This window comes from Mustela lutreola, chromosome 11, assembly GCF_030435805.1.
Source record: "Mustela lutreola isolate mMusLut2 chromosome 11, mMusLut2.pri, whole genome shotgun sequence".
Lineage (NCBI taxonomy): Eukaryota > Metazoa > Chordata > Mammalia > Carnivora > Mustelidae > Mustela > Mustela lutreola.
In genome coordinates this window covers 91,790,616-91,812,991 of record NC_081300.1, presented here as the reverse complement: position 1 = coordinate 91,812,991, position 22,376 = coordinate 91,790,616, and the positions used below count along the sequence as shown (strand labels likewise).

The following is a 22,376-nucleotide window of genomic DNA, read 5'->3' as shown; positions in this document are numbered from 1 at the left end:
CTCATGGCCCTGGGACAGTGACCTGACCTCCTGAAGCTCAGGCCTCACATCACACGTGCGGAACCTAGACGTCACCCTAGCGGTGACTCCCAGCTCCGGAGTCTGAAGCTCGGGTGCGTCTTCTAGGAAACAATTCCCGACGACGCTCCCGTACAGGACCTGGGAGAGCTGCACAGCGGAAACGAACACAAACGACACGCTGTCTTCACCTCTTCCGAGCAATCCGGCACCGCTGGGACCTACCTCTTTACAAAAGCAAACCCAGCCCAGACCCAAACGGACTCCGGAAGCAGCCAATGAGAAGTCCCAGGGTGCATTTCCGGTTGCTCCACACAGTGAATCTTTGCCCCAAAGGTGCTGCTGCTTTGGCCACCATGTCCCTGTGCCGTGGCCACTCTCCCAGCCGGCAAGAGGACAGTCACGGCACAGCCGCTTACCCAGGTGGCTTCAGCGGAGGCTCTGTCCTCTTTTGCCTCCCCAAAAAGGAGACACGGCAATCTCTCCCTCCAGATGCAGGCTTGCCCCCCGCCCCACCCCTACAGCACCATTTCTCTGGAACTCAGTGGACCTCGTTCCCCCATCTTGAATCCATCTGTGCAATTTTGGAACTCAAAAGAATTTTTAGAAGTCAGTGAGTTCAATCCTTATGGCCACCGTTTTTTTCAGAACCAGTCCATGGCTGTCAGCCTGCTCGTAATCACTGGCATTGAAAAAAAGAAAAAGTGCCAAACCTAGTTCACAGAAATCTCCCCACAGTTCTCAGCCCAGCGGAGACTTTGCAGACCCTAATCCTTTGGAACTGGAGGCCCCATTTCCCTATCTCTGGCCAATTCCTTCTCAAGGGCCCCCAACCCCACTCAGGGTAGGACTCACCTGGTATTTCCCAGACAACTACTTGGAGATGCTCATCTTTGCACCCTCTGCGCCACCCCCCAAGAACGCACAAGCCCCCATCCCATCCATGGATTTCAGGCAGGGCTGCCCTACACCCATTCCCGTGTCTCCTGCCTGCTCCCATCAGGCCAGGAGGTTGTGCTAACATTTGCTTTTGGGTGGTTCACGCCACAGAAACAACTGACGGGGCGTGGGGGAGGTGGGGTGGGGGATGGCTTTGTTTTCTGAATGTGCCATGCTAACACACACAGACGACAGCTTTCACACTGCACACGCCTCCCCAGCCGCCCTGACATGTCCCCTTCCATGTCTGTGGGTGCCCTTCCCAGCCCCCAGGCTGGTCTGCGCACGGCTCAGGTCCCTGGGGGAGATGCCGATGGGACAGCCCAGCAGGGATGGAGGGGCTGGTTGCTGGCTGTGCGGCCCCATATCAGCGTGAACCAGATTTACCAGCCGAATAAAGCATCCAGAATGTTAGCAGACGGGCTTCCCCGCCCTATGATCTCCTTCCCCGTTCTCAGCCATCACTCACGTCCTTCAGGGTCTCCTCCGTCGTGTTGAAGTTGAGATTTTTAATAAACAGAGTACACCCAGGGAGGCTCTCTTCCTCCTCCTCCTCTTCCTCTTCCTCCTCTTCTTCCACCTTCGCTGGACTGTCTGCAGCTCCTCCCTCTGCTGGCTTTTCATCTTCCGGGGTCTTGTTGTTTGGCACTGGGTCCCCCCAAAACACAATACCATTAGATGTCAAACCCATCAAAGGTCTAAGTCCCGGGGCCTAAAGCACAGAACCTGCTAGACCAGAGGGGTTCCGACTCTGTGCGGGAGGCATTGGGAAGGGGCATGGATTGCCAGCGACCGCGGGGTTCTAGCTGCTCTTTGGGGGAAGCTATGGGGAGACTGGGAGGGGGGCGAGGTTGTCCTGCCTCCAGCCACTCTTTTAAACAGAAAGGAATATGAAACACAGACCAGAAGTCTGAGCCATGGACTAAGCCCTGCTAATGTGAGCCTCAAAATAAATTACTGTGTGAACTGTTCTAGTGAACCCAAAACCGAAGTAACGTGTTACTTCGCAAAAAGTGACACGGAGCGAACTTTCAAATTAAAATGGGACTCAAAACTTACAAAAAATTACAGGACAGCAGTAAAATGTGAACACTGTAAGACCCCCATGAACCTGAGGAATGTTACGTTCAATTAGGATCCCCAACGTACATAACTTCAGGGAGCCACACACTAAGAGTGTGCCTTATCTATATTCGACAACATAAATTCAGAGTTGCACATGATAGCCAAATACTGAAAAACAAAACAAAACAAAACAAACAAACAAACAAACAAACAAAAACAAAAAAAAAAACCCCTACCACCACTCAATACTCATAAATAGGACACTAGGACAGTTACAGCGCCACCAAAGAGTGGGACGGTATGTGTTCGTTAAAAATGATGTTTCTGAGGCCTGTGTGAGGACAAACATGGACGCTTAGGATGTAAAAAATTATGAGAAAAATGAAGATCTGAACTAATAAACAGCATAAACCCAACCACGTTCCGAACACACAGCCGAGAGACACACGGGGAAGCGAAAGCTAGAAGGGAAGGCAGAACGTGTCCTGGGTGTTTCTGGAGAACGGGATTACAGAGTGCTGCTGTTTCCAGGCCCCCAGCCCTCCTGTCACTCAGAAGGAACAGCATTTCAGGAAGGGGGAAGGGCAAACAGGAGGCTGTGTATCAGCAGGTGGGTGTGTGGCTGCGGCGCAGGCCAGCCACGGTGACGTGCGGGGACGTCACCTGGGGGGTGACAGAAGGCTCAGAAGACTGAGATCAGCACCGTGACCTCTAAGAAGTCCTGCTGTGATGAAATGCTTGCAGTTCAACGTCCTCAATGTCCCCAAGTCCCATGATCAGGGTCCGGGGTCACGTCCCACCTCTGCATACAAGCTTCTGAGGCTCCGCCCACACTCTGCGGAAATCGGGGTCCATCTCAGAGGTTTTTCAAAGTAGTCATGAGACGGCACCCTCACACCCGTGTGGTTCTGAGCAGGGGGCCCGTCCCTCCACACGGATCCAAACCTGGCCCGTCCTGCCCGGCCCAGGCCCCAGGGAGGCAGCTCTGTGAGCCGGCTCCCGGCTGACAGACACAGCCTTTCCTCCCACACGCCTGCACTCAAACACTTCAAGCTTCTTGGGGTTCGAATCCTCCCTGCTCACTCTCACACCGAGTACCCACACCTCCTCACGTCTGCCTCCCCTGCCCCTTGTGAGGCAAGCCGAACGCTTGCGAGGCCTAATTAAGCTTCAACCGATTTGTCATGAAACAACCCTTTCAAGCCCTGATGGCAACGGGTGGCCGTGATGATGTCGTCTGTCTCCCATGAGCTGAACAGACAGCCTTTGCCCCTCCTGCTCCCCCGGAGCTGAACCCAGAACTCAGACCTTCACTCCAGGACAAAAAAGAAGAAATCAACACAAAGGCTCCTCCCCCACCCAAGACACTAACACAATTTACCCAACAAGGGACTCCATGGTGTGGCTGTTTAAAGTCCACGTTCAAAGCAAAGCAGGGTGGACAGAGTATTGCTAATGATGGGGAAGCGAAGCTATGCAAAGTAGCTAAGACTTCGGGGTCTGAATGAGAACTTCAGTCGAGCTGAAAACCACGACCTTCAGCAGGGAATGACATTTCCACCCCACTGGCTCTCCTTGCATTTGCCATCTCGGAGATGAAAGCCGGGAGTGGGGGGTGGGGAAGGACAGCTGAGTAGACCCCCCCATCCTCCCACCCCTGCCCCACACACCAGGCACTGGGCTCGATGCCCCAGGTGCACGGTCTCATTAATGACCATGGGAGCAACGTCACTAAAAGTAGGTGGCCTGTAACCAACGCTAGAGGCTACTGCCTCCGAGCCCTAAATCTGAGGGATCTTCAGGTTGGGAGAGAGGTTCACAGAAGACCCAAGAGATTCTTTTTAAAGAGAAGACAGAGGTGGGGATGATGGTGACCAAGAAGGTTCATGGTTAGCTTTAAGGGGCAGCCCCTGTTTGGTACCAGCCAACTGCTGCTATCAGAGGACAGCTCAGGGTGGTCCCACATGCAGTTCTTCCAAGAGAAGCTGAAAATCCACCTTTCGACAGAAAAGCCCGTGGTTTTTTAATCTCAGTAACTAACTCAATGACCTGTGGCTTCTTTACCAGGCAGTGGTCAACCAATAAACCAAGCAGCTCATCGGGCCTTGGTGCAGTGCTCCCTATACCCAGCCCATGCACAGTCCACCAGCAGAGACCGCCGGCCCTCCCAAGGGCCCAGAATCCAGCTGGTTCCTGGTGTCCCGGGGGCTCAAAGGCTCCCCAGGACAGCAGCTCAGGGGAGCCCAGCCCCATCCTGCCTCCCTGCCCCGTTTCTAAGAGCTGTGTAAAGGGTCAGAGGCACCTGCCCCAGAGATGGGATATTTGCGTTTAGTGAAAGCTGAATGAAGCTTATGGTCAGGGTTGGATCGTGTCCATGGCAAGTGAGCTGCCCTTGCCCCTGCCCAGAAAGAACAAGGGAACAGTGAAGGCGGCCAGGACCTACGTCTGCCCCAGGTGTGTGGCTGGTCTGGCTCACCGGCTAATCGGTCAACCAGTAGCTCTGACCCCCAACATCAGGGACGAACGGCCAGCTTGAAATAAAAGACATGATTAAATTGGCCTGGCCCTCCTCCCAGAGGTGGAAGCACAGAGGTGTCTGTGGCTTCTCTAAACCTCGGTGTCCCCAGAAACCACTTGCCTGCATCCATAACTGCCCCTGGGATGCTGGGAGAAGGGACAAGATAAGGGGGCTAGTTTTGAGATCTGCTGAAAAGGAGGGGCCTGGAAAAATCCAGGGGCCCACAGACTAGCACAGAGCGGTGAAAAGCACACAGGCCTGAGGAAGGAGTGACCCGGGTCAGTCAGAGTCCTGGTGATGTCACTCAGTAGTGGTGTGGGCCACACCTCAGAGTCTGGGGGACCAGGTCCCTGCTGGCCACATCCCTGGGGAGGCCTTTTGCTCCCCAAGCGGCCAGGCAAGGCCAGGCCCGGCCCGGCTGGGGTCCACACCCGCGTCCCTGTCCAGAGAGGTGTGTCGCGGAGGCCCAGTGCCACGGCCGCGAAGCCCAAGGTCATTTTTTTCAAAGCACTTCTGCTCCTGGTCCGAGTGGGGAGACAGAGAAGAGAACAAAAAAGGAGATCCTGTGAAACTCAAACAGATGTTTGCCAACAAAATCACCAGGAAGCAGAGAAAGCGGGAAGAAGTAAGGAAGGGAAGCAGGGCAGGGCCAGAGGGTGGGGGTGCGGCTCGGGTTGGGGGAGGATTTCAAAGCAAGGTGGGCTGGAGGGGGCTGGGGCAGGCCGGGAGGATGTGCTTCCATCTGTAGTTAGCACAATAAAACCCAGTCACGCATCGCCACATGGGGCTTTATTATAATCAGGCCGCAGAATTTACTGTGGCCCCCCCTTCCCAGCTCTGGGCGCTGAAGGCTGACAGCAGAGACTGTTATCAGTTGCAAGCAGCTTTCCAGGACCTCCCCCGACTCTGAGCCCTTTATCTGGAGGTGAGGGTCTTGCTTGTGGGGAGATAAAACACACTGTCCCCCTCCCTCGAGACTGGTACAGAGAACAGGGAGCTTTCCAGAAAGGAAGGAGGGGGTGGGGAAGAGAAAAGCTCCATCCACTCCCCTCCCCGCTCCCTTCCTTCGGGGCCTGAGGAAGTCTAGGGCTTGGAGGCTGGCTGAGCCCCCACGCGATGGATTGGGGAAGCTTCCGGAACGAGGTAGAGGCCTAGGCAAGGGGGAGGAGCAGATGAAAAGCGACAGTGCAGGAGGCTGGGGAGGGGGCTCTGTATGCGATTCGTGTCAGAAAAGGAACAGAAAGGACAAAAAGAGGCCCAGGAGGTGAGCTCTGTGGGAATGCACCTGGTGACGTGGGCCTCAGCAGGGCTTGAAATCAGTCCAGACACGCACAAGCCCTGTCTGAAATCGGGCCCGCACCCGGGCCCCTCTGCCAGGCTCCGTGGCCTCCTTTATGTGAGTCTCGTCAGCCCCAAGAGGCAGGGCCTGTCAGGGGGAGTCTGTGTGGGAGGCTCTCGACACGGCACCACAGGCCCCGGGAAGCAGGGCACAGTGGGGCAGGCCGGACTTGGGTACACGGTCTCTGCAAAGCCTCTTCTCCATGAGCTCTAGGATATGTCCATCCACACGACCCACTCTTGCTCCCACTGCGACATCTCAGCCGCCACCAACGGCCCCCATTTGTCCCCCCACCAGGCCTCGTCTGGGGAAGAGGGTCTGCGTGGCACCCACTGGGGTCACCCCGGCTCAGAAGCTGGTGCTCATGGCTGACGACAGGCTGCACACCCCGGCTTCTGCTGCCAAAGCCACCAGAGAGGCAGAGTTTATCGGTGCCTTCCCTACGGGCCTCACCATACTCTCACCAGCGCCCTGAGAAGTCGGCACGGTCATCATGCCCATTTTACAGATGCAGAAACCGAGCCTCAGAGAAGGATGGCGGCTCGCCTGGGCGCAGGGCTGTGAAAGGACAAGAGAGATGGTAACTTCCCCAGGAGCTCCGAGCTGCACCCTGAAGAACCCGAAGTGCTCGGGGCAGGGCCTGGCACAGCGTGAGCACCCTTGGGTTCACTCAGCACCCTGCACTGCTCTCCTTCCGGATGCTGAGCTCCAGTGGGGAGCCAGCAGAAATGTCCCCGCCCTGTGGGATGGACTTTCTAACAGCGAAGTCAGGCAGACAGACACCAAGGAAATGAGCCTGTTTACGGTTCCAGGAAGTGGGAGAGGGCTGAAACACAGCAAAGGGTAGCTCGTGGGGCGGGCGTCAATCAGTACCCCCAGAGGGAGCCAGGACTGTCCCTGTAATCGGTGCTGGCACCATCTCGCCCCACTCCGACCACTGGGAAGGGGAACGACCGCTGGAGGATGACCCCTCCAAAACCACACTTCTACTGTGTGCCCAAGGCTTGGGACACAAAAGCCAGGATGACTCTGCCCCTACCTTTCCAGGCAGAGAGAGGCAGAAACCCTTCTTCCTGCATCCGTTCACTCCGCCCACACATGTTCATGGAGCCAGGCTATGTCTGGGGCCTCGTCGGGGGGCGAGGCACCCAGCAGTGAGCAAGGCAAGGGACCACACCAGGACACGTGCAAATGAGTGGGGCCACTTGGCACCAGGCTCGGTGGTCCTGCCAAAGAGGTGGGAAATGGGTCCTCGTTCCTGGCAAGTCTGTGCGCCCGAAACAAGGGCCAGCTTTGGCCAAAAAATAATCAGGTTCAGGATGAGCAAGTGAAGTGAACGGTGAGGTGGCTGAAGATTTTGGGGTGATGGCTGGTTAAGAAAATCACAGGACTGTGTCAAGAGAAGTCTTCCTGATGGCCGCAGGCGGGTTTTGAAGGGAACCTTAATCCCATCTGAGGACAGAACTAGGTTGGCATCAGGGGCTACTGAAGATTCAGATGGTAATTAGTAAGCCTGAGGACCGGGGGGCCTCCTGGAGTCTCCAAATGCAGAGACAAAAGAACTCCCCTTCCTGACCGGAACGAAGATACCAGACTAGGGGTTCCCAAGTGCAGACAGCCCCAGGAGGTTTATGGACAGTGAGGGCTATTCAATGAAAGGCCTGCTCTTTAATCTGAGAATTCTGCTCGCCCCGTTTTTGCCCTGAGATACCCTTTCTGGGAACGACGGTGGCAGATGGGAGCCTTATTTTCTCAATTCTTATTTCAATACATGGCTAACTCCATGGGGGGCTGGCTAGGAAAGCGGGGGACACTGCTGATGAGCGCTCCTAACCTGTGGGGAACAGGACCACCAGTCCTTTTCAAAATTTTTCAGGTCTTTAATTCTCGGCTGTGGTCATGAGCGCTTCCGCCCCCTAGGGGACATGTGGGAAACACCGCAGGGACAAGGGCAGTGAGCTTCGGAGGGTCAGGGGCACTGAGCCCTCCCGACTATGCAGTGGGCAGAGGCTGCGCGTGTGAAAACCCTCGCTCTTTGCACAACCATCCCATCAGGAGGGGCCGGTGCTGCCTCGGTGCCAATGGCGTCCCCTCTGCCCCCAAGTGTGAAGCATTAGCTGGGAGGTGGGTCACCCCCGTCCTTGCCCCAGCGTCCCTTCCCTGTCCTGCCCTTGCGGTCCTGGGTGGCTTAGGGACCCTGTGCCACTCCAAGGACCCGGGGAAAAGTGTCTCCTCCGCCAGGCGCCCTCCCTGGCCAGGCACTGGGGTGGGGGCATTAAATAAGAAGGCGCCCACGGGCTCTGCTCTAAATCCCTACGGGTAGATTCCAGCGGTCTGTTCAACCTTTAACTGGCAAACTGTAAAGCTGCTACTTTATGCCACGCCTGTAATTTCTACGCTCTGATCTTAAGAACATCTTACATGCCTATAAAACCCGAGAGTCTGAAATATGCTGGTCTCCGGGACAAATAAAGAACTCTAAACCAAGTATGTGACAGACCACCGCGTGGCGCCCAGCCCTGCTACCCTCCGTCCTCCACTTGCCCACGGCCACGGGACACCCTGATCGCAGCTCTTACGGGTTTCTGGCTCTGTCCTGTCCTCTTCTGCAGGGCCTGCTGGTGGATCGCGGGGTTCCTTTGTCTGCGGGGCTGAGCCGGAGAAGACGCCCACTGGAGCCCACTCCAGGTACAGGGGGGCGTGGTGAAACTGCAGAGATAAGGCGGGGAGGCGCTCAGTTCCTCCTGCAGACGGAGAGCCTGAGGCTCACAGAGTATGGGCAACTCAACCAGAGGAACGGAGCCAAGAAGAGTGGCACAGTCTGGAACCTTCTGTGCTGCCTGACCCACGAGAACACCACACTCCCCCCCACCCTTGCTGCAGCTTGGGGCTCAGGGGACAGGCCCGAGCATCTGTTGTCATTGGACACGCTGGGGTCTCCGTGGGTCTTCTGTGATCAGGGAGTGAAGGGGAGTGGGATGGGGAAGCAGGATCACTTATGAACTGCGGCTCCCCAGGAGGAAGCGTGGAAGGGCGGTCAGAACACTTTATCTCCCTCCCCTGCCTGTAGACCACAGGCAGTGCGTGCACACACGTGTGCAGGCACATTCTTTCCTTTTACAAAACGGACAAACCAGACACTGATAAGCAGTCTGTGGACAGCTAAAGTGCCTGGTAGAGAGAAGCTACTCATCTCGGATGAATGGTGCCCCCCCCCCCATAAAGTTATGTCCACATTCCCAAATCCTAAAACCTGCGGATTTGGGATTTTATTTGGAAAAAAAGGATCTTTGCAAATATCATTAAGTGAAGGATCTTGAGATGAGAGCGTCTGAGTTATCTGGGTGAGCCGGGAATCCGAGGACAAGGGTCCACACAAGACAAAGGCAGAGTTAGACCTGGGACAGGGGAAGAAGACCACGTGAAGACAGAGGCAGAGACCAGACAGATGCAGCCACAAGTCAAGGGACACGTGGGGCCACCAGAAGCTGGCAGGGGCAGGGAAGGGTCTCTCAGAGACTTCCAAGCAGGCAGGGACCTGGGTCAGCTGGATTTCTGACTTTGGGTCTCCAGAGCTGGGAGACAATACCCCAGCTCTGCTGTCTCAAGCCCCTGCTTTGTGGCCGTTGCTTTTATCAAGAAACCACAAGAAGATAACCTACTGCTATACATGTGCATATACACAGGACTTCTTTCTCTTTTTACAGAGAAACAGGAGACCGCCCTCTTACAGAAGTGACTTTCAACTTACTGGAAATGCAACATACCAGAGGCTCCAGGAAAGATGGCTCTAATTCGCGTAGGAGTAGAGAGCCAAGGAAAGCGAGAGTGAGGCAAGGAACCTCACGGGGTGCTTCCTGGGGATGTCTAGAGAGGCCTTCTTGCATGCTCCTGGCCCGAGGAGGCGGGGTCATAGGCCACATGGGAGAAGCTAGTTTGCGACCAGCAACCAGCGCCACCAGCCAGGTCTGCAGTAAGGCTGCTTGCTGGTCCATCCCCCTCTGCCCTCTCCCCAGCAGGCCCCAGCAGCCCTACCTTGGAGTAGGCCAGATGTCTGAAGGCCTTGCGGGCCTCCAGGGGCTCCATGAACTCCACGATGGCGGTGACACCGCCCTCGGGCAGCAGCACGCGGCCCAGGCTGCCGAAGCGGCCGAAGGTCTCCTGCAGCTCAGCCGCCAGGGTGCCTGCCGGGAGGTTCTTGACCAGGATCACGGTCTTGCTTCGCTCGGCCGCCGCCTGCAGGCAGGGAATCAAGACACATGGGGACAACAGAAGGGAGGCTCTCCAGGCTGACCCCAGCGCCCACCTGCGGCTCTCTCTGCGCCACGCACCCCTTTGGGACCTCAAGTGCCAGGTACTTGGGGAGCAGGCCCCGAGATCCCACTCCCTCAGACATGGTGCTCCAGGGAGAGAGGTGGCTCCTCGGGGCAAGGAGGGGCAAGGGCCCCAGGTCTAGAGCCCAGGTCACACGTCAGCCCCTCCACTTCTGAGCCACGGCAGATTCTGCCAGTGCCCGCCCAGACTGCCAGCCCTCGCTGGATCTTGCGGATTGTCCCCGCCCAGACTGCCAATGGCCAGGATGTGCATCTTGGTGCCAGAGGTCTTGTCCTGGACCTGCAGGGCACCTGCTGTCACACATGGGGCAGGCGGGATGGGCTTGCACGTTACTACTGCGGGAGCAGCCTGCGACACTCAGAGCTACGTGCGTCCTTCCTCATGGTGCGGTGGGGACACAAGTGTGTAGTGTGAGTTCTGCAGTGATCCCCCAGGCAAACAACAGCCCCCTGCTATAGCAGCTCTTACTGTGATAAGCACACTCTCTGTTGGTCTCCCCTTGAACTTTCTCAACCGTTCTCACTGGCCAGTGAGAACCAACCTTGAACCTCTTCAATCTGCCTCTGGGAGAAGCCCCACGAGACACTACGACGGCCCTGGTACGTATATGTACGTCGGTCTCAGCCCCTTCCCTAACGCCAGGACAGGGCGCCCACTTCACAGGAGCCTCGCAGGGAGGGAATGAATTACACACACTAACACGAGCCAAGCACACATCGAATGTGCCACCCTGTAAATGTCAGCGATCAGTTTACTGAAAAATCAAGTAGCAAGGGCACCAAAGAAGCAAGATATTACAGCAAAACTCCTGGCATATGGGGTATCTGAGCAGGAGTCTTAGCTTAGATATGAATCTAACCTGAAACTCTGGCCTCAGTTTTCTCATCTGCAAAATGGGCAGGAACACCCATCCTGTAGGCCTCACTGTTGCTGTGAGGACTGAGTCAGGCAGAGGCCATCTGCAGGTGGCAAGGGCTGGGTCCCAGTGGGCTTCAGGTACAACTAAGGCCACAGAGAATAACGGTTAGGGGCGCGGGCTCTGGGGCTGCATTCTGATCCACACCCAGCTGTGGGACCTGGAACACATGACTCAGCTTCTGTGGACCATGATGGGAACACACAGGGCTGCTTTCCTCGGTTGTCACGTGAGGGAAAGGAATAATAAAACACAGATTTGGGGGAATTGTGGGGAGTCCCAGGAAGTGCGAGCCTTCAGCATCCGTATTTCACACATGCATTCGCCCTGGAGGTTGGCCTGGACAGCTGAGAGGGCTACTCGGGGGTCAGAACTCGAGATTTAGTCTGGGCTCCTGCCACAGGCTTGGTATTTGACCTCTAATCCGCCACCCCCACCGCCTCTCTGGGCCTTAGTTTCCTAGCCTGTGAGAGGGAGTGGGGGATGTGAGCAGGTCTCAGCAGGCTTGTGGGACTTGGTGAACCATCTGTCATCTAAACTCCTACCTGGTGGAGAAAGAGCATTAGGGGTCCAGACTGCTCTCCTACCTGGTCCAACCAAAGTCTTAACTCACAGACTACAAGGGCTCCTAGTAAGCTACTGGGCGGGGCCCCTGCACACAGCCCCCAAGAGACACCATGTGAGTCAGACGGGCTCCTTGTCTGAGCCCAAGGGATATTTTCTTCTTTAGAGACAATTTAGGGATTAATAATCATCATCCTGGAAAGACCTGATCTTGAGATGCCTGTGTGGCTCAATGGGTTAAGCCTCTGCCTTTGGCTCAGGTCATGATCTCAGGGTCCTGGGATCGAGCCCTGCATCAGGCTCTCTGCTTAGTGGGGAGCCTATTACCCCCCACCCCCCTGCCTGCTTTTCTGCCTACTTGAGATCTCTCTCTGTCAAATAAATAAAATCTTAAAAAAAAAAAAAAAAAGGAAAGCTCTGGTTTTCAAACCAACCTGAATCTGAAACCCCATCCGTGGGCCTCTAGCCACCGGTGGCTTGCTGACCTGGCACCCACCTGGCTGAAGGAGTCCAGGCTGACCCCGTTGTCCAGGAGGAAGCGTCGTACTTCTTGGACGAGCTGGGTCTCCCCCAGGGCCACACGCACGGCCACGCTGCCCTTGGTCTCCTATGGGAGGGGAGGGGGAAGAGGCCCTGTTAGCTGGCGGGCTGGTGACAGGTCAGCTGTTTCATCTCCCAACAGCCTGAGGAGATGGCTGGGTGGGGCTGGGCCCTGCCATCGCCCCTCGTGGACCCATAGTGATCTCGTGGCTTGGGCTCTGGGTCTCTCACAGTAAATCAAGAGCCCCGTGCCTCCCACTCCAGCTTCACTCCCCACCCTCCATTTCAGCCGAGCAGGCCAACCTCAGCCCCACCTTGGGTCTCTATACTCTCTGACCTCCGCCTACATGGTGCTTACCCACAATCCAATCCCCCCCTCCACCCAGTTTCTGCCTAGATGTCACTTTGCTGACTGGTGACCCTCACTCTCACACCCTCTCTCCTACTCTGCTTAGCCTTCCCAGCCATCACGGGTGTGCTGCACCTGTTTATACATGTCTTCCTTCTCTGGAAGGTTCTAGAAGAGCCAGCCTTCCTGTGTGGGGTGCCTGTGGGATCTGAACTGGCCGCATGCCTCCTAAGTGTCTAAGGCCTGGAGGTGACCGGCCCAACATGGGGGCCACGCGCCACATCTGGCCACTGAACACTAGAAACGTGGCGTGTGAGCATCCAGAAGTGCTCGGAGTATAGAACATATGCTGGATTTTCAATACTTAGTGAGAAAGCAAAAGGCGAAGGGATCTTGTCATCTTTCACACCGTGTATTACGTAGACATGGTGTCCTGGCTATGCTTGGGCTATACTGAATTACACAAAACAGATTATGAAAACAAACCTTGCCTGTTTCTTTTTGGTTTTTAAAAAAACGTGGCCATTATGATGTCTGCCACTACACACGGGGCACACATTCTAGATCGAATGGGCAGCGCTGACTTGGGAGTGCTGGGCGGGAGGAAATGACAATGGGTCTGTGGTTTATGGGGCAAAACCACAGATCTCCTTTGCTGATTGGCTGGAAAACATACTCCAAGGTTTTGCCGAAGATGGACTTAGCCACAGTGTAAATAGAGGCATGCACATTTTAAGGAAATTGTGTGACGTAAGGGGGCTGGAAAGATGAATGGGAGAAGTCAGCAAGAATCCGGTTTGACTTCGATGGGAAGAGGGACAGAGACCAATGACTCCCCTTTCTTCGTCTCAAGGATTGCCCCCCCCACCCACAGCTGAGAGACTGTGTGCAACAACACTTGGAGAGGCAGGTGATGGGGTTCAGAGCATGGGCACCAGAGTCTGACAGACCTGTCATCCCATCTGCCTTTTTCCAAGTGCATCACCCTGGGCAAGCTGCTTTGTGTCCCTAGGCCTCAGTTTCTTCCCCTGGAAAGTGGGACAGCAGGAGCACCGAGCTCATCGGGCTGTGGTGAGGAGCACCTCACAGCTGGGTCTCTCTGGCTTGGCTCCACACAAGCCCAGGAGAGGCAGGCCTGGAGCACAGAGAGGATACTTCCAGAGAAGGCTCCTAGGATGCCCACAACTTCGGCCTGAGGCCTGGGGCCTGTAGAGGACCCCAGAACCACGGCCCCTCCCCTGCTCTTTCTCCCCTTCTGATCAACCCAGAGCCAGATGCTTCAGACGGGACATCCACTCACGTGGTCAAACACTTGACTCTTGGTGGCACTGTACTTCTGTGCAATGGCGTCAGCCACAGCATTTGGGCCCATGAACAGCGTGTTCCAATTGTGAGAGCTGAGAGGAGAGGCAGAGGCAGAATGGGGACGTCAGACCAAGGCTGAACGAGCAGAGAATTTTCTCCGAGGAAAAAGCTCTAAGAAACAAGTTCATGACCTGCCCTTGTAAGCCCCCAAAGCCTCCTCCTCCTCCTGCCAACTTACCTGGTGTGGATGGGCCAAGGACCCAGGGCCTGGAGACATGAGCAAGGACGATACAATCCCTGACACTGGACAAGCACTTACTTTGTGCCAGGGACCCAGCACTTTGCTTGTATCAGTTCATTTAATTCTTCCAACCCCAAGAAAGTAAGGCACCACTGTGATTCTCCCCATTAAGCCGATGAGGCAAGTGGGGCTCAGCAAGGTCATGAAAAAGAGGCTAAACCCATCCCAAGGGGCCAGAGCACGCAGGCAGCTGGAGGAGCAGGGCCCAGAGGCTGGCAGTGGGTAAGGACCTGGAGCTGTTGGCTTTGTCTTTAGATTCTTTCTTTTTCTTATAAGACGATGACCCTGGGGTGTCCGCGTCCTCGCTGGCTTCCTTCTTGATGGTGGAGGGTAACACGTGAAGCATCCTTCCCTGGTTGAGGATGATGAGAAGAGGATGGAGGGCGGGGTGGGTCCACATCCTGCCCCAAGACATTAGTGCTAAGACCCTAGTCGGGAGATGCTGCCTCTGGGAGAACCCCCACATGGCTACCCTCACACCAGAATGGGGGCCTGGCCACACGACTCAGGGCCCCGACGCTGGTGGGAGGTGTCTGACGCAGACTCAAGACAGAAATTGAGCATCTTATGAAAACCCCGCAGCAGCCCTCACCCCCTCAAACCCGGGCTCCCTCCCGGCCCCACACTCTGAAGTGAGGGCTCCACGTGGGTGGGAGCCGGGTCCAGCTGGGCAGCCCCAGGAGACCAATAAATCACAAATGAACGAATGAGTAGGGAGAAAAAGGAGAAAGGGAGCACAAGTTGGCCTGGGCTTGAGCAGGCGGGCAAAGCAAACTACGCGGTAACACTGGAAAAGAAGAAGAGTTTCTTACGTTCTATTGTGCCTGTTTAACGTGACCGGCTTCAAACTCTCCTTCCCACTTCTCTCCCAAGTGGTATTTCTGGGCACGGAGGCATATGTGTTCATTTAACAGAGTTTTCAAGCCTCCACAGTGCACCAGGCGCTGTCCTAGGTGCTGAAGGGCCCTGCCCTCAGGAAGCTACCCACCACGGGCTCCTGTGAAGCAGCGGCTTTGCACACTGTCTACGTTTTCTTAGAAATGTGGGTGCTTGTGCATGTGGACCCACACATCCTGTCCCCATCACCTGAGCCCAGCCACCCTCCACCAGCCCAGGGCAGTCACCTGAAACACCTGCCCGTCCACTTCCGCGTAGGCCCTCACGGCGTGCTCAGGGAACATGAAGGTGACGAAGGCGAAGCCCTTGGGTTTCTTGGTCAGGCTGTCGATGGGGTAATGAAGCTCAGACAGAGGACCTGGGGACAGGACAGGTGTCAGCACCCTGGGGGCTGCAGCTGGGCCTGAGTGCTGGGCACCCGGCTCTTCTGGTTGGGTCCCAGCCATGGTCACCATGAGACCACCTCAGTGGTCGAAAGTGGCCTTTCTCAATCCTTTACGAGTCTACCCTCCATCTCAAATGCTAACTCCAACCTTACAAACACGCAGCCCTGCGTGCTGAGTTGAGCCTCATGCCTTCCCGTTCTTGCCTGTGAAATAGCAGCGACCATGACAAACAAGACCCTATCACATTCCCCGGGGACGCTCGGTGTGGGGAGCAAGGTCTCAGACAGCGGAGCCCAGGCCGAGGAGCCCTGTTGCGTCCGCACCCCCCACCCGCTCCCATGCAGGGACTTCACAATCCGAGCAGCGAGAGTTCGGCCAGCAAGGGCTAACTTAGGAGATCGTCTCCAAATCTTGTCTGTTCTGTGTTTAGACAGAGAGAGCAAGGAGACACAGGGTTTAGACAGCTCACAACGCCCGTGACACGACCTTCTCCCGGGAGCCCTGCTAACCCCCGCGTCCAGGACATGGGAGCACTCCCAGCAGCTCAGGGATCACGGGCCCCATCTATGGAGGATGGAACAGAGCGAGAGGGGGAAGCCGTCTGCCTGTGGTCAGGAGCTGACAGGAGGCGGGCCCTCTTGGAGCCCAGGCCGACGGCTCACACACTACGTGCTAGGAGAGCCAGAGGCAGCGGCCCTACCGAATTTGGAGAAGAGCTGCTCCAGGTCCTCCTCAGTGCTGGTGTAGGGCAGGTTTCGGATGAAGAGCCTCCCAGAGTCGGCCAGGTCCTCCTCCTCTTCATTCTCCCCGAGGGTTCGGCCTTGCCAGGGTCTGGCGCTACTCTTCAGGGGCGCCTGGGCCGTAGGGACGTTCTTTTCCCTGAATACCTCAATGTAGCGCCCGCCTGCAGGAGGACAGAGTCAGGGCTCCGGCGCAGGCCCAGAACTTGCCTGCGACTCCTGGGCGGCGAGCCGAACTCTCCTTTGCGGCCTGCCAGAGGCCACAGCCAGGCAAGAGTGCTGGCACCCAGCTCTGTTACCAGGGTGGAGGTTCTGGGCCAGGGCTAGGCATGAACTGGAAGGAATCTCTCCCCGAATCTCACTCATCCTGCACATCTGGCTTTAACCGTGGTGCGGGGGGAGGAGGGGCAGCTGCTTGGTCACCGCAGGCCACCGTGCTGTATCCTCTACCCCTCAGGCACACTCCCTGGCTCTGCCTGGGCCAAGGTGTCCCAGGACAGCCCACCCTGGAGGACTGCCTTGCACTGCTGATGAACGGCTTCTGTGCACCGTCCCACAAAGCCAGAGCTTGCCCCTGCTGCTCCTCTGGGTTTTGCTCTAATGTCACCTTCTCACCGAGGCCCAAGTGGACGCAATCCTATTTGAAAATGCACCTGCTCCAATCCCAGCCCATCTGCTGGCTGCTTATCTCTCCCCGCTCTACAGCAGCTACATCCTACCTCCTAACTCCTACCTCCAGCTACCTCCCACCTCCAGATGTTTTGGTCTATTCTGCTCACCGCTGTATCCCCAGTGTCTAGACCAGTGTCGGGCACACAGCAGACCCTCCCCCAAACATACGGAGTGACCGAATGAGCGAGCGAAGCCCTGCCACCAGGTGGAGGCTGGCCCCTTACCCATGTATTCCCTGTGGCATCTCAGAGCTTGCTTGACTTCCTCTTCGCTGCTCAAGTCCACAAAGATGTACCCTGGGAGGGGACAGTGACAAAAGGGAGACTGCAGACACTGGTGGGAGTTTCACAGGAACACCCACACTGTGCTGGCTATTTGGGGAATCTGAGCAGAAAGTGGGGGATAACCCCAAGCGGACTCTCCCCACCGCACCCCCAGCCACACACCTCTTCTTGCGGGCAGTGCTGAGACCCCGCGGGCTGGTTTCACAGACGAAGGTGCTGACCACAGGAGACCTGCAGCTCCCTTCCGGCCTCACCCCACCCGCACCAGGGCCCGCTCCATGGCCTCCCCTGGAGGAGATGAGCCGAGGCGGAAATGTGTGACCAGCTCAGCACCCGAGCGGCTGTCTCCACGGGGACTCCGTCGCTCGCCCCGTGTGCACAAACAAGCACACGGGACTGTTTCCTGGAGCACGGGGCCCCCCATCCGCAACCTCACAGGGCCAAAACCCCATGAGCAGCAGAGCGGCAGGGCTAAGAGATGGCGGCATTGTAATGTGGTCCTAAGCCCAGGGGTCTAGGGCTCCATCACAAGGCTCTTTATTGCCTCTAAGGATTCCTCCTTCCTCTCCGTTCCCAAAGGCAGGCACCTCATCTATCCCCATAAACATCCCCCATCCTTTCCCTTCCCTTTCCGCCACACCCCAGCCCACCCCCCTCGCCCCTCGGATTCTTCCCTGGATGGCTGCAAAAGCCCCACCCAGCCCACCCACCCCTTGTGGGACCGGCCCCAGGACCCTTCTGTCACCAGCCAGGGAATGTTCCGTATCCAACTGTGGCCTCCCCGTGCTTTAAGCCCCTGCTGCGCTCCTGCACCTCGGCTGGAGTCCATGGTCATAGTAAGCCCCCTGGCCTCGGGGCTGGGTCCTCCCTCCTCACCAGCTCTTCTGAGGGGACATCTGTCGCTCCTCAAAAGTGTTATGCTCCCATTCCAGCTCCCTCCAGCTCCCAGGCCTCCAATACGGTTTTCTCTCAGCCCTGACAGCTCTGATATGCTCCTTCCTGCTCCCCCTTGCCAGCCCCTGCTCACCCTGTGGTCTCCAAAGTACCATGAAAACAGGGGCACCCCTTCCTCCAACACCACCACCACTATTAACAGCAGCTCTCAGGAAGTATGTCGGAGGCATTCAGCAGAGTTTAAATGCTGTGTGTGTGCTAACTCACTGAGTCTTCACAATGGACCGGACTAGGTAGGACTGCCCCATTGCACAGATGAGGGGAGAGAGGCCAAGTCCCTCATTCAGGGTCATGGAACCCACCAGTGGCTGAGCTGGGATCTGAGCCCAGGCAGGTGCTCGTCACCCGCTCCTTTACTGCACTCGGATAAAGGTGCAAGGAGAGCTCGCTGGCTGAACGGCGCTGCCTGGGAAGCAGGGCTTTGTGCTCAGAGAGCGAGGGAGGAATCGCAGATACTCAAAGGTGACAAGACCATCCTTAAAGCAGGAGCCCTTTCTTCCCTGAACACCAGCCCCCACAGTTCTCAACCCCTCTGCCCAGGCGGGAGTCTTCTTGCCAAGGACACCCTGCCTCCTGGTTGCTGCCTGGCCTTCCCCAGCCAGAGGCCCCCAGGGTGGCTCTCGGGAGGGCACCAAGTAAGCATAGGCGAGCCCCTAGCTCTCCAAGTGCAGAACCTTCCTGCCAGCGTGCTCCCTACCCCTCTGAAGCCTAGGGAGGGGGCTGGCCACCCAGAGCGGGAAGGCAGTGGGGAGGGCAGCCTGGGGCAACACCACACTCCTCGGCAACCCATAGCACTGCCCGTGGACTTGGCCGAGTAAAGCCCCGGGACCAGGGACATGTGTTTATTTTATTTATTTATTTATTTTTTTTTTTAGGAAAGAATCTTTTATATTCACTCAACATTTTTTTTTTATAAACATATATTTTTATCCCCAGGGGTACAGGTCTGTGAATCACCAGGTTTACACACTTCACAGCACTCACCAAAGCACATACCCTCCCCAATGTCCATAATCCCACCCCCTTCTCCCTAACCCCCTCCCCCCAGCAACTCTCAGTTTGTTTTGTGAGATTAAGAGTCACTTATGGTTTGTCTCCCTCCCTATCCCATCTTGTTTCATTTATTCTTCTCCTACCCACTTAAGCCCACATGTTGCATCACCACTTCCTCATATCAGGGAGATCATATGATAGTTGTCTTTCTCTGCTTGACTTATTTCGCTAAGCATGATACGCTCTAGTTCCATCCATGTTGTCGCAAATGGCAAGATTTCATTTCTTTTGATGGCTGCATAGTATTCCATTGTGTATATATACCACATCTTCTTGATCCATTCATCTGTTGATGGACATCTAGGTTCTTTCCATAGTTTGGCTATTGTAGACATTGCTGCTATAAACATTCGGGTGCATGTGCCCCTTTGGATCACTACATTTGTATCCTTAGGGTAAATACCCAATAGTGCAATTGCTGGGTCATAGGGCAGTTCTATTTTCAACATTTTGAGGAACCTCCATGCTGTTTTCCAGAGAGGTTGCACCAGCTTGCATTCCCACCAACAGTGTAGGAGGGTTCCCCTTTCTCCGCATCCTCGCCAGCATCTGTCATTTCCTGACTTGTTGATTTTAGCCATTCTGACTGGTGTGAGGTGATATCTCATTGTGGTTTTGATTTGTATTTCCCTGATGCCGAGTGATATGGAGCACTTTTTCATGTGTCTGTTGGCCATCTGGATGTCTTCTTTGCAGAAATGTCTGTTCATGTCCTCTGCCCATTTCTTGATTGGATTATTTATTCTTTGGGTGTTGAGTTTGCTAAGTTCTTTATAGATTCTGGACACTAGTCCTTTATCTGATATGTCGTTTGCAATAATCTTCTCCCATTCTGTCAGTTGTCTTTTGATTTTGTTAACTGTTTCCTTTGCTGTGCAAAAGCTTTTGATCTTGATGAAATCCCAATAGTTCATTTTTTCCTTTGCTTCCCTTGCCTTTTGCGTTGTTCCTAGGAAGATGTTGCTGCGGCAGAGGTCGAAGAGGTTGCTGCCCGTGTTCTCCTCAAGGATTTTGATGGATTCCTTTCGCACATTGAGGTCCTTCATCCATTTTGAGTCGATTTTTGTGTGTGGTGTAAGGAAATGGTCCAATTTCATTTTTCTGCATGTGGCTGTCCAATTTTCCCAGCACCATTTATTGAAGAGGCTGTCTTTTTTCCATTGGACATTCTTTCCTGCTTTGTCGAAGATTAGTTGACCATAGATTTGAGGGTCTATTTCTGGGCTCTCTATTCTGTTCCATTGATCTATGGGTCTGTTTTTGTGCCAGAACCATGCTGTCTTGATGATGACAGCTTTGTAATAGAGCTTGAAATCCGGAATTGTGATGCCACCAACGTTGGCTTTCTTTTTCAATATCCCTTTGGCTATTCGAGGTCTTTTCTGGTTCCATATAAATTTTAGCATTATTTGTTCCATTTCTTTGAAAAAGATGGATGGTACTTTGATAGGAATTGCATTAAATGTGTAGATTGCTTTAGGTAGCATAGACATTTTCACAATATTTATTCTTCCAATCCAGGAGCATGGAACATTTTTCCATTTCTTTGTGTCTTCCTCAATTTCTTTCATGAGTACTTTATAGTTTTCTGAGTACAGATTCTGTGTCTCTTTGGTTAGGTTTATTCCTAGGTATCTTATGGTTTTGGATGCAATTGTAAATGGGATTGACTCCTTAATTTCTCTTTCTTCTGTCTTGCTGTTGGTGTAGAGAAATGCAACTGATTTTTGTGCATTGATTTTATATCCTGACACTTTACTGAATTCCTGTATAAGTTCTAGCAGTTTTGGAGTGAAGTCTTTTGGGTTTTCCACATAGAGTATCATATCATCTGCGAAGAGTGATAGTTTGACTTCTTCCTTGCCGATTTGGATGCCTTTAATTTCCTTTTGTTGTCTGATTGCTGAGGCTAGGACCTCTAGTACAATGTTGAATAGCAGTGGTGATAATGGACATCCCTGCCGTGTTCCTGACCTTAGCGGAAAAGCTTTCAGTTTTTCTCCATTGAGAATGATATTTGCAGTGGGTTTTTCATAGATGGCTTTGATGATATTGAGGTATGTGCCCTCTATCCCTACACTTTGAAGAGTTTTGATCAGGAAGGGATGCTGTACTTTGTCAAATGCTTTTTCAGCATCTATTGAGAGTATCATATGGTTCTTGTTCTTTCTTTTATTGATGTGTTGTATCGCATTGACTGATTTGCGGATGTTGAACCAACCTTGCAGCCCTGGAATAAATCCCACTTGGTCGTGGTGAATGATCTTTTTAATGTACTGTTGAATCCTATTGGCTAGTATTTTGTTGAGTATTTTCGCATCTGTGTTCATCAAGGATATCGGTCTATAGCTCTCTTTTTTGGTGGGATCCTTGTCTGGTTTTGGGATCAAGGTGATGCTGGCCTCATAAAATGAGTTTGGAAGTTTTCCTTCCATTTCTATTTTTTGGAACAGTTTCAGGAGAATAGGAATTAGTTCTTCTTTAAATGTTTGGTAGAATTCCCCCGGGAAGCCGTCTGGCCCTGGGCTTTTGTTTGTTTGGAGATTTTTAATGACTGTTTCAATCTCCTTACTGGTTATGGGTCTGTTCAGGCTTTCTATTTCTTCCTGGTTCAGTTGTGGTAGTTTATATGTTTCTAGGAATGCATCCATTTCTTCCAGATTGTCAAATTTATTGCCATAGAGTTGCTCATAGTATGTTCTTATAATAGTTTGTATTTCTTTGGTGTTAGTTGTGATCTCTCCTCTTTCATTCATGATTTTATTTATTTGGATCCTTTCTCTTTTCTTTTTGATAAGTCGGGCCAGGGGTTTATCAATTTTATTAATTCTTTCAAAGAACCAGCTCCTAGTTTCGTTGATTTGTTCTATTGTTTTTTTGGTTTCTATTTCATTGATTTCTGCTCTGATCTTTATGATTTCTCTTCTCCTGCTGGGCTTAGGGTTTCTTTCTTGTTCTTTCTCCAGCTCCTTTAGGTGTAGGGTTAGGTTGTGTACCTGAGACCTTTCTTGTTTCTTGAGAAAGGCTTGTACCGCTGTATATTTTCCTCTCAGGACTGCCTTTGTTGTATCCCACAGATTTTGAACCGTTGTATTTTCATTATCATTTGTTTCCATGATTTTTTTCAATTCTTCTTTAATTTCCCGGTTGACCCATTCATTCTTTAGAAGGATACTATTTAGTCTCCATGTATTTGGGTTC

General features: G+C 54.0%; 1 protein-coding gene across 2 annotated transcripts in view; it reads right to left on the bottom strand.

Annotated features, from left to right (window-relative positions):
- The window catches only part of RBM19 (RNA binding motif protein 19), a 128,499-nt gene that overhangs the window by 87,847 nt on the left and 18,276 nt on the right, over nt 1-22,376 (bottom strand). For both annotated transcript variants that reach the window (XM_059139085.1, XM_059139086.1), the window contains exons 9-17: nt 17,109-17,180; nt 16,173-16,376; nt 15,314-15,444; nt 14,420-14,541; nt 13,884-13,980; nt 12,191-12,301; nt 9,915-10,115; nt 8,459-8,588; nt 1,427-1,605 (exon numbers count right to left, since the gene is read on the bottom strand). In XM_059139085.1, the coding sequence (XP_058995068.1) occupies nt 1,427-1,605; nt 8,459-8,588; nt 9,915-10,115; nt 12,191-12,301; nt 13,884-13,980; nt 14,420-14,541; nt 15,314-15,444; nt 16,173-16,376; nt 17,109-17,180 (1,247 nt within the window). The remainder of the gene's footprint in view (nt 1-1,426; nt 1,606-8,458; nt 8,589-9,914; nt 10,116-12,190; nt 12,302-13,883; nt 13,981-14,419; nt 14,542-15,313; nt 15,445-16,172; nt 16,377-17,108; nt 17,181-22,376) is intronic.